This window comes from Toxotes jaculatrix, chromosome 15, assembly GCF_017976425.1.
Source record: "Toxotes jaculatrix isolate fToxJac2 chromosome 15, fToxJac2.pri, whole genome shotgun sequence".
Taxonomy (NCBI): Eukaryota; Metazoa; Chordata; class Actinopteri; family Toxotidae; genus Toxotes; species Toxotes jaculatrix.
In genome coordinates, this window is record NC_054408.1 from 15722501 (window position 1) to 15734275 (window position 11775).

Here is an 11775-nt window from a genome sequence, read left to right on the forward strand (position 1 = left end):
AGCAGTCAACCTCAGAAGTCATCAACATCGGGGGATCAGATAGGGGCAATATGAATCAGTCAAAACACCCACAGCCAGATATGCTTTCTTCCAAGTCATTTAAATTGGCTTTGAATGCAGCCAGTGAGACCAGCTCCCTTTGATTCTGGTTATTCTGTAACTTATTCCAAGAAGAGGGGGTTCTGAATTGGGAATTCAGAACCCATTCTGAATTCCCAATTCAGAATGGGTTTTAGGGACAGATAGTAGAAATAAGTCTAGGGAGTGAACGCAATAACTTCCCATACTTATCTGAAATATATAGATTAAAAAAAAGAAATATAATTTTGTCAGAGACAAAGTGCTGTGCAATATTTTTATTTAAATAAGCACGTCTGACTAAAACGCCAGAATCAACAGACCATATAAACACAAAGGAAGAAAATACTGACAAAAAAAAAAATAATACTCTGTGTCAGAAATAGCTAATTATGATACATCTTTACATTCAAACACTCGTTGGCAGTTATGATCATTCTGGTATACAAATAATTATTCCTCACACACACATACACATAAACACCAATACATAAGTGATACACACACACTTGCTCGTTCTCTCATGAGCGCACACACAACACACACACACGCACACGAACACGTACATGTACATGTACACACACACACACACACACACACACACACACACCAACAGCCACAGATTTATCCCTCTAGTCTGTCAGTGTGTATGGGTGAGATGTTCAATATGCTACATGTCAAGGACTTAGACATACAGGGAATAAATAAACATTGGCATCAGATTACAAACTCGTTCCTCGGTTTAGGTGGTGTAAAACTGAACTTTGTGCAACCTTCAGTGGTTTGTTTTTGTCATGTTCCAACAGAATGGAGAAAATGATTATTTCCCGATCACAACAGTGGCAGGCACATATTCATATTTCATCACTTGAAGGACCATACAGATTCAGTGTTTACGCATGTGATAGTCTTTCTGCTACACATCCCATATAGTTTACATTACTGCTGTTTTTTTTATTTCATTTCAATGTATTTTGCCGCGTTCCTTGTCACATTCCTGGCAACGCCCAGAGGGTGAACACGGCAAACATCATTTCTGCTTTTATTTACCATTGTGCAATGATGCAGTGCAACTTTTTCTTCAAGCAAAGCTGCACTGCATTATCAGACATGATGTTTACTGTAATGAATTACCTAACCTAAGCACGTTCAAAGTGTCTGCAAATAGTTTTTCATCATACAGCGAAGTAAATGAGAATCAGTGGCTGCCTGGAAACCAGGAAAAACACATTAAACAATCTTTAACATCCACAGCGACAATGTAAAGTACAAGTGAGTTGAAGTAAATGAGGTGAAACATGCAAAACTACTGAAATAGTCACACATGAACCCATTTCACTTGCAAAAATGTGCACTTCTATAATATGCGGACACACACGCACGCACACACACACACACACACACACATTTACATAATTAATGTGCAGCTCTGAACGCAAATGGTCAAATGGATTTTCAAAATCAGTGAGGCTCACACATTAGCATTGTCACTGTGGCAGCAAACCATCATGACACATCACAATTGTCTATGTAAGATGTGGTAAGTTTCAGAGGGTGTGTGTGCGTGTGTGTGTATTACAGGTGGGGTAGTTAAAAGTAGTCTCTTCTTCGCGAATCATCACTAATGAAGGACGGGTTCCACTGAGCAGGGTAGATGCATGAGTGGCGAGAGCCCGGCAGACCTGTGAACGGGTACAGGCCATTTCTCTCCAGGTCTGAGTTACGCAATGCAGGCTGATGGAATAGGGACAGAAAGAGAGAGAATTTATATAACATCTTTTAACTGACAGTTTCCTCTTGCGCAGGATAGTGATTTATCAGTTGTATCCAAACACACAAAAACTAAACCCCAACTTAATCAACATAGACAAATATGAGAATGGGAGAAAAAATAAGAGATGTGTTATAAGTCTCCTTACAGAGTAGTAAATGTCAGACATCTGCAGCAGGTTCTTGGTGCTGCCGTTCTCTTGCATCTCTATGGTCTCTCTACCCCACTCCATGGATATGCGGTTATTTTTGGGGAAGTCTGCGTAAGGGGACATCTGCATGTCTCCACTCTTGAAGATGATCTTGTTGATGTCATTCTTATCTCTCCTGGGAGATCAAACATTTTAAGTTAAACCTTTGCCAAAGATCACCAAAACTGATTTCTTCATTAAAACATCCGAACTGAGGAAAAAAAAAGTTTGGGGGAATTGACCCTATTCTGCTGAGGGAGAGAAGCATACTTCTGTACTAATATCAAGAAAACATCCCTTTATTTAACAAGCTTAAAAAAAAAGAATAAAATAAGCAAAACAAAGAAGGTGTTTTATTCTGACAGTTTCAGAGGTCTTGCCTGCAGCAGGTGACAATGAGAGCAATGACGAGGATGAGGAGCAGGGCGCCCCCTGCTGGTGACACCACCACTGCAATCAGCTTGTAAACTGCAACATCAAATCACAACATATTAAAAACTACACTTAAAAAAAAACACAATTAAAGATCACAACAGGAAACAACTGAATCTTCTGTTAAAGATGATTAATATTGATGTGTTAAGAGTTTTTCACACTTACAATTTCCACAGTTGAATCCTCCAAAACCAAACATGCACCTGAAAAGAAGAGAAAAAATCTGCAGTGAGATTGTGATCTTAATTCTTTTAGTATAACTTGGCTGATACTGTAAAGAAAAAAAATAAACTTACGGGACACAGGTGCCGTTTTCCAGCTTGTAGCCATCTCCGCATTCTGAAATAAAAAATTTTGTTCAGGAAACGTCCAAATACACAGTTTGGTTTAAATGGTCCAAAAGTCCAAATTGTTCGGAAAAAGAAGAATTTAGAAGAATCTACTTTTCCCTCAGTATTTTGTTTCAAAATCTTACTTGATTGTCACCTAGTTTACAGGTATAACAACAATATTTTAACATTTTAATTATATGAGATTTCTGGTTTATTATTTGTGTCCACTGTTGGTCATTTCGGTGTTTTACACTCACAGTAAGCAGCTGAACGGTTCTGATACCCAAAGAGAGACAGGAAGAGCTTACCAAGACAGGACAAGTCATCAGGATTGTGTTTGTAGTATCCTTGAAGACACTGGCAATAGGCTGTGCCACTGCTGTCCGTACAGGTGGAGCGCTCTATATCACACTGAGTCTTCTGAGCCACACATAGACTCTCCACTGGAACGCAGGGTGGACAGAATTAGTTGCCAATGAAACAACAAAGAAATTTGATGCTAATCTGGGCTAAACTTGTTTCTTTGTTCCCCACAATTCACTTTCAGGTTTTATTTCCAGAAGAGGTCAGAATTTATTGATGTACCGTTCAGGTTCACAGCACCCATCCTACGTGAAACTACTGCTGTATGCGTGAGTTCATAGTAATTGTATTGTATTTTATCCTTTGTCCTCTGATGCCATTATAGCATAGCATTCCTTGTAGTATGACGTTTGTGAAATGAAGCAGCTGCATGATGCTTTGGAGTTTTATAGCTTTAACGGTTTAGTATTTTCACAAATGTATCTTTTGGTGCCTTTCACATGGGAACATTTACAGATAAATTCTGCCCTCTGGTGGCTGTAAACACATTATTCACTTTTGATAATGATCCCCCAATCATGTTAACTGCATGTTTGAAAAGAGTGTCAAATTTGGTAAAAAAAAACAAAACAAAACAAAACAAAACAAAACAAAACAAAACAGAAATGAGCATGACTATGTACCTTACAATGCAGCTACGGCTTAAATTTACCATGATAAGTGAGCTGGTGGTGCAGAACCATTCGGCAGTGGGCCAGCGAGGAGCTGCAGTTGCTGAGAGACATCTGGATGCTGTTGTAGACTTCAGCACTCGTCACATCGGTGGAGATGGAAAACATGTTGACAGCTGAGATACGAACCCCGTCCTCCTCTCTGTGGGAAAGAGTTCAGAGGTCAGCAAAGAGGTCTATGCTGACAGAAATGTGTATGTTGCACCATTTAGTCTGAAACATATCGCAATCCTGATACATCCTGATACATACTGACACTTTTGTGCTTTTGAAAATATATCTGAAAATTGACAACATACTTCTTACTCAGAGTTGAGCGGCTGTAGCCTCGAAGGACTGACAATGAGGCATTGAGCTGAAAGTGAAGACACGAAGTGAGTGTGCTTCAGATATAATACATATAAGCATAAGAATTTTTTTCTTATTATTAGCAGAGAAGATGCGGTAAAGTGGACTGCCTCTCACCAGCTGAATGATCTCTCTCTGGATCTCATGCATGGTGGTGCTCTTGAATATAACAGGGTCATGTGGAAGTCTGTTCACACTGAAAGTTCCCAGAAATGTCTTTGCTATGGAGGGGTGAAAGAAAAATCAAAATGAAGCCTGTGAGAAAATAACTCGACTAACGAAGTAATAATTAATCTATATCTATATAAACAGGGATCTTACCTCTGGTGCAGGTGCGTCCGTCCTCGAGGTTGAAGCCGAGCTGACATTCACAGCTGAAGGAGCCTTGTGTGTTCACACACTTGGAGCCAAGTGGGCAGGGGTTCTTCTCACATTCATCCACATCTGGACACATGGTACATAAAGATATGACAATATAACATTTAAAAGGGCTTTCACTGAATCCAAAAGCCTCAGCACTATGTGGATAATTATTACAATAAAAACATATTTTTATAGTAAAAATATATGTTTCTGGAGATTTCCTGCTTGGTTAAATTGAAATAGAAAACTTGAGGGGGCTGCATGTTGACAAGTTTGTTATCAAAATTTAGGCAGAAGAGAATAGAAGCTCACCCTGGCTGCAGGTCGGTCCTGTCCATGCCTGCTGACAGTTACAGGTGAACTGATGCCTTTCATTGCTCACACACATGCCTCCGTTCATACAGGGGTTTGACACACAGGGGTTTCCTGGAGTTCAGACAGGAGAGCAGGCATTTTACTATGAAACAGATGGAATTGAACCCTTAAAAAAAAGTGAAGTGGTTTTTTCACTGATATTTATTTTGTCTTATCAGTCGCATGTTGTGAATTATTATAATGTGCATTTTCACACCTGACCTAATTCCAGGATTTTTCTGTTTTGGTAAGATGCGCTCATACAATAGAGTTGAAATATCACTGCAACATAACCAGCACCAAAATCATTCATTTTAATTTGAGTGTGAACTCACCTGGTGGTGGTGGTGGTGGTGCCTTGGTGGGTTGGATGTCAGTGGGTAATGTTGTCACCACCTGCTCTGTGGTTCCCCTGTCTGTCTGTTTCCCGGTGGTGTGCAGAACCTCTGCACTCCTGGTTGGGGTGCTATGGGTAAAGGTGGTGGTGGTGGTGTACTTTCCATGAGAGGTGGTAACTCCCAGAGAGCCAGCACTTGTTTCTGTCTGCAGGGTGGTGACGTTTGTGGGGTTAGCAATCCCAGTTGAGGGCCCCTGGGTTTGGCTTGGTGACACACGGTGAGTTGTGTGCACTGCAGAGGTGTGCAGGGCCGGGGTGGAGGCCGTGGTGGGGGGTGTAGTGTACAGGATGGTAGCCTCGGTGTGTAACTCTGAAGTTGAACTGCTAGTGGTGCTGCTGAAGCTGGGGGATGAGGTTGCAGGTAGACGAGGGCTGGTTGTGGTGATGGTGGTGGAGGCTGCAGCTTTGAAGGTGTCTTCCTCTGTGATCTGTGATCTGTTACAGAGAAAATAAATCAGTCAAGTCTTTCACAGACTCAAGACAAGAAGTGAAAAGAGCATATAAGAATCAAGTTAATCTTTACAGCATTGGCTAGTTCACATCATGACTGACATGGCAACTTTACTGATCACTCGAAATAGTGAAAGCTAAAGAATAGGCAGAGGCACCAAAGCCTCTGATAGAGTAGATAAAAAATATGTCTAAAAAATAATATAGCAATAATGACAAACCCAACTCTCAGCTGTTGTGCCTTTGCAACAACCAACCACCTTTCCTTGAACCATTTATTTAATCATTAATCAAGCATAGCGTTTAATAAACAACAAAATGTACCTTTCTGTGACAGGAACAGGTGTGCTGGTGAGGAAGGTCTCCGTAACCAGCACTGGAGTGGAGTGGAGAGAGTCGTCCATTTCAGGTGTATTGCTACTGACTCTAGGGGGCGCTGTGGTCAGACCCAAGCCTACACTATCCTGTCTGGTCTGGGATGACAGCCCCTCGGTGGCCTCCTGGTTCTGAGTGCTGGAGCTGTGGCCTGCAGTGGGAGACTCAGTGGATGTTCCAACATTAGAGGCTGACTCCGGGTCTGTCCCTGAGATGTTGGTAGGACCTCCTGCAGGTGAGGTGACAGGAGGTGTGGAGGAAACTGACACGCCAGATTCATCCGTGCTGAGCTCTGTCACTCTGAGAGGTGGTGTAGAGTCGGAGGGCTCCACAGGCACTGAGGTATTTTGATGCTGGGTGGCATTAGGTGGTCCAGTTAAACTCTGGGTTCCTCTAGACCCCCATGGGCTTCCGGTCTCTGAAAACATCCCCTTGGAGGAGTGGGTCATGTGCTGGTCTGTTGTGTGCTCGTTGTCAGTCCTAGTGGATGGGGCACTGTGGGTGTAGTCTTCAGTCTCTGTAGCCCCAGCAGGAATTCCCCAGGTAGATGGGGGCTGATGGGATTTGGAGTCCTCTGTAAAAGCAGAGGAGGTGCTGTTGTTGGAGGAGGAGGTGACAGACCGCAGGGTCCTCTCCCCGGCTCGGCTGATGGTGGTGGAAGTGTAGGTGCTGTCAGTATGAACGTCTGTCTGTGATGCCAAGGCTGTGGCTTCCCCCAGCCACAGAGTGCTGCCTTGGCTGTCCTGGGGCACGCTGACGTCCTCTGTCAACATCCTCGTCACAGTATGGGAGACGGAGACGTATGGCACCTGGTCTGTGTTAACAAAGTCCTTCCAGTCCCTGCTGCTACTGCTGCTGCTGCTGCCGCTGCTGCCGCTGCTACTGCTACTGCTGCTGCTGCTACTGCTGCTGCTGCTGCTGCTGCTGGCCTCAGTGGTAGCTACAACAAGGGTAGAGGTGAGCGGCTCAGTAGACAGACTGGTGGTTTCTGCTGACCTGCGGATTTTGCTTGTTTCTGTGAAAGTTTGTGCCCGCTCAGTATCTGTGGAAAAAGAAAATAATGTACAATATGATTAATTACTAACAGTCACTGAACAGTTCAGAGACCTGTTATCACGATTTCACAGTATTAGTCCTGAAAAATTAGTCCATTCATTTATGATGACTAACAGAAAATCCTTCAAAAGTTGTTTTAGTAATTTATTTATCAAGGAAAATTTCCAAGAATTTACTGACGTGTTGAACAAAACAAGCATGCTGAACACATCAGCTTGGGCTCTTTTTCTGACTTTTTTCTGACCCTTTATAAACAAAAACAAACCCAAAACACCAACAAATTGAGTGTTGGGATCAACATATAATCAGTTCTTTTTTTGTTTTGCTTTTCTCTACATAAAAATCAGACTCAGTGAATGTTTATACCAGGCATTACAAACGGTGAACATATGGTAGTTCACTTCTATTGTGCTGTGGCCACCAGAGGGTGCTCACCAGGCTGTGTCTGGCCTGCTCAGCCCGCAGAAACTGGGGAAGATGCTGTGAAAAGTACTGTTGCTTGCTACAGGGGCAATAATTTTTGGGTGGAGAACAACTGGCAGCCGTGCTTGTCTACTCTAACAAAGGATTTAAGTCCTAAATATGGCGGTGGCGGTCTCCGTTGGGAATCAGCCATTTCCTTCCTAAAGCTGAGTGAGCACAAGGCACTGGCAGAAAGCTGTCACCATGGATCTGGGTGTGTATTCGTGTTCATTGTCTGTGGAGAGTTTTTTTTAGTCTGGCTCAAAATTGTTGTTAAGTCATATAAACTACCCACACACAACTAGAAGTGAAATGTCAAGACATTTCAACACTGACATATTTAAATTTTTTTAAGTTGCTTATGGTGAATGTCTTGGTATACTGTAGGCTATGTGTGTGTGTGTGTGTGTGTGTGTGTGTGTCCAAAAACAGCTGCATGCTGCGACATCAAACAAGGTTGACAAGAATGGTGAGAGCGAGTCCACAGTAAAGGTGTGGCTGTAAAACCAAAATAGCAGAGTTGGGTGATAATTATCTATGGGTTTCTCACTACAAGCATGCAGTTTCATATTACACACAGTTTTATGTTTTGTTGTTGATATAAATATTACTAAGTGCAGCTTTAAAGCATAAAAACACACAAAAGTCAGCTGGGCAGGAAGTCTGTGTGAGAGGTTTTTCTCCAACCTAAAGGTTTTTCTCTGCCTATCCCTGATGCTTTGCTGTCTGACAGTCTGGTATCTGGCTGGTCTCCAGCCGTCCGGGGCTGGAACAACAGCACTCTGTGGATGAACGTCTGTGCTGGACAGCATCCTGACAGCCAACACACAGTGACCAGCAGCCACGGTTCAAAACCAATGGAGGAGAGAGTTCAACTGCATAACAGCCCGTCCACTGGGAGTCTATGGGGAGAACTGGGCCACCACACTCTATTTTTTCTCTCACTTCCTCTGCATGTGTCTCTCTCATTATTTCATTTGCACTCTCTGGATCCAGTCCGGGCAACAAAACTCAGACTGGAACGTAGTGCTGGCAACAAGTGAAGGACACTCCCAGATTCTCTGCTGTTTATCGCTCGGCTCTCGATCGGCTCTCTGTTAACACAGTTGTCAGTGTGGGTTTTTTTTCACATCTGTTATACTTCAGAAATGCTGTGGCTTGCATGTTAATTTAGGTATATGCTGTATATTCAGCATAATAATGAGCATGGGCAATAGTAGGATGAAACAGTGTTGTGAATAGATTGCTTGATATTTTATAGCCAACAGGCACAATAGGTCATTTGTTGCTGAGGACTTTTACTGTGGCCAAGGTACCAAATGTTGGGCTGCGTTTGGGATTCACCCCTCAGATGAGGGTGAGCTGAATAACTGGATCAGGACAGGAAAGGTGAATCGGGGTGAAATCTGAGTGAGGAAAGTGAATCATTTCCACTTATCATTCCTCAGCAGCATCTATGCCTTTAAGCAAAGCATTTGGCCCTCATATTGTTTCACTAGACTTGTGCTGGGCAGCTCCATTAGGAGTGTGTGTAACGGCATGAATCAAGCAGGGTGTTGATGGAAATTACCAAAATCTAGCCAAGCGCGCTGTGGGCAAATAAAAATATCTAAAATGACATCTTCATAATGTCCAGCAGCGTGCCTTAGAGAACACAACATCAATGTTAAACTTCTAAGTTCGGACTGTGCCTTAAGTGAGGTCAAATTCTTCAAATTAATACACATTTACAGTGTAAAATATCACTGAAATTAAAGAAATATATAATGGCACATCTACTGGAGTGCAGCATGTGTTAAGTTTATCTTATTTGCCTCGAAGACAAGTAACATCAAAAAGTTTTAATTACTCACTAAAGTCAGCTTGGGGACATTTTAATTTTAATGTCATAGATTTTGTTACTTTTCCACAATGTGTTTTTATTTATTTATTTTTTATGGCATCTAGTGGTACAGTACATTTCAGTAGTGATAACGGTAATGGTATATTAATAATAAGACGAGAATATGGCAGCAATTCCATTTTTTGTCATTTTAGGTTATAAGAGGTAATGACATAGATTTGAGCAGCAAATCCTACAAAAACCTAGGATCTAGGACAATTTGAGGCACAAAGTCCTCAAACCACATGACCACAATGACTCTCCCAAAAAGTTACATCATCAATTGGAGCTCTTTTATTCCTCGAAGGTTTTCTCTTTAATTGCTTCAAGCTTATACCATTATGATGCCTGAATGTTTTTGAGGCGCATTCTCTTGAAACCACAGGCAGTATCTGTGAATAAGGCGTCTACCTTAAACAACAGAGGCGTTTCCTCTCATATCTTGATGGTTGCTATTGGGTTGGTAATTGTGCACAGGGAACTGGAACTGAAATATCCCATTCAAAGTTGTGGATGTGTAAAGGGGAAAGGTCTGTGTTGCTCAGATGTGGTTTCCATTGTTCTTGTGCATTAAATGCATTAAAATAGTTCAGCTAGAGATTGTTGTTTCTTTTGACTCCAAGCATCAAAATCCCTCTCCAACATGCCTGTTTCTCTCCATGTGCATCTATGTGATTGGTAAACAGAATAACCATGAAGGGAGGCATCATCAGCAGGACTGAGCTCATCAGTGGACTCTTACATCCCACACGCTGCACATGCTGTGAGATACTCTGCTCACGTAGCACTGCTGTCTTTGAAAAGCACAGGTTTATCAACACCTACATGAGCTGGTGAACAAACGTCAAGGCTTTTTGTGGCAACAGCAACACTGCAGCTTGAACAGGAAACTAGCAAAGGTGTTAATTAAGGATGCTGATCAGATGTGTTATTTAGTTAATGGTAGGAGTGATTTGTGAATGAGCCGGCCCATGAGTTTTTGGGTTTATCAAACTAAGTGAAGGTGTCTAAGTTGAAAAAGGGATGATCATCATTTATTGGCCATTAACATGTTAACTGTAATTGTCGCTCTTGAAGTGGAGGGAAAATTTTCTATGTCAAAAATCAAAATAATCTGTCTTAAGGTGGATTTTACCCCCACCCCCCCCCCCCCCCTCTACATCTTAACCAGACATGTGAACATGCAGTATGAGCCTTTTTCACACTATCATAGAAGCAGTTACTGAAACAGTCAGTCATGGAAAATTAGTCAATTGACAGAAAACATTTTCACAGTCCGTGAAGTAATGTCTTTAAGCATTTTCTCAGCACTGAATGACACTGAACTGAGGACTTTTGGGTTTTGAACGGCCAGCTGAACAAATCAGACATTCTCAACATGCCAGCTTCGGCTTTGCGAAGCTGACATGTTTTTTCATCATTACAGACAATTTATAAACCAAGCAATTAATCAATCAATCGAGAAAATAATAGACACAATGTATATATATATAGAGCTTTTCATTTTGTTTTATCTTTTTCATTCATTATTTAGGCAGTTAATCAACCACAGCATACATTAGGAAATTCAGAGACGACTCTTGGTGTCATACATGAGCTCTGCTGTTGTATTTCTATTGTACCCCTCAGCTACAAGTCATTTGTAAAGTACATGTTTATAAAGTCTTTACTTTAAAGACATTCTCATAATGGGTAAACAGTAAACTGAGCTAACATTACTTTGCATTGCATTGCAGGCCTCAGTGACAGTGATCTTACCGAAGTTTCCAACAGTAGCAGTGTGTGTCTCAGCAGTGTGTGTGAGCAGGAGGTTCCTCTGTGATGGTGACAAACTCTCGCTAGAGAATGAAGTTGAGGTCGCTTTGTTTTCCACGTTACTGACTTCATCTGTGGCGGCTGAATAGTAAAATCCTGCCGTTACGTGAGCCGAGCTGTTGTTACTGGGGGTCCCTGCCCCGAGGGGCCCCGGCAGACCCAGCAGGAGGACCGACAGAGACAACCCGAGGACGTGATTCAAAAACCACGTTTCCATGATTTTCAAGACCCCAAAACGGACGCCGATAGTTTCCGTAAAGTCGAGTGAATGCCTGGGGAGTCTCCCGGGGACACCATGGGAGGGGCGCTCCGGCTTTTAGTGAAGTTGCATAAGAATTAAATAAATCCTGGTTCAGGTCCGGAGGAGTACCGCTGCTCGGACGGCGGGTAACGGAAGATAACAGAGTCGAGGCAGCAGCCTGTTATCACAGCG

The 11775-nt window shown here is 42.3% G+C and overlaps 1 protein-coding gene across 2 annotated transcripts; it reads right to left on the bottom strand.

The window, feature by feature from the left end:
- Positions 1-341: 341 nt before the first annotated feature.
- Positions 342-11775, bottom strand: heg1 (heart development protein with EGF-like domains 1). Of its 2 annotated transcripts, none has more exons than XM_041057629.1 (14): positions 11286-11775; positions 6077-7169; positions 5248-5737; positions 4864-4981; positions 4510-4632; positions 4306-4409; positions 4140-4195; positions 3822-3982; positions 3115-3249; positions 2771-2813; positions 2640-2677; positions 2420-2507; positions 1998-2175; positions 342-1812 (listed from the first exon to the last, which is right to left on the bottom strand). In XM_041057629.1, exons 1-14 carry the CDS (start codon positions 11557-11559, stop codon positions 1669-1671), a joined length of 3045 nt encoding a protein of 1014 aa, XP_040913563.1. In that variant the 5' UTR covers positions 11560-11775; the 3' UTR covers positions 342-1668. The 2 variants fall into 2 exon arrangements, with proteins under 2 accessions (XP_040913563.1, XP_040913562.1); XM_041057628.1 differs by having other exon boundaries at positions 4864-4977; positions 5241-5737; positions 11286-11774.

Excerpts from the sequence above, each read along its gene's own strand:
- heg1 (XM_041057628.1), bottom strand. The coding sequence starts at position 11,559 with ATGGAAACGTGGTTTTTGAATCACGTCCTCGGGTTGTCTCTGTCGGTC. Across the intron at positions 3,983-4,139 it reads CGCTCAACTCTGAGTAAGAA|AGAGGAGGACGGGGTTCGTA; the intron begins GTATGTTGTCAA and ends TCTTTCCCACAG. Across the intron at positions 1,813-1,997 it reads TGTCTGACATTTACTACTCT|CCTGCATTGCGTAACTCAGA; the intron begins GTAAGGAGACTT and ends CTATTCCATCAG.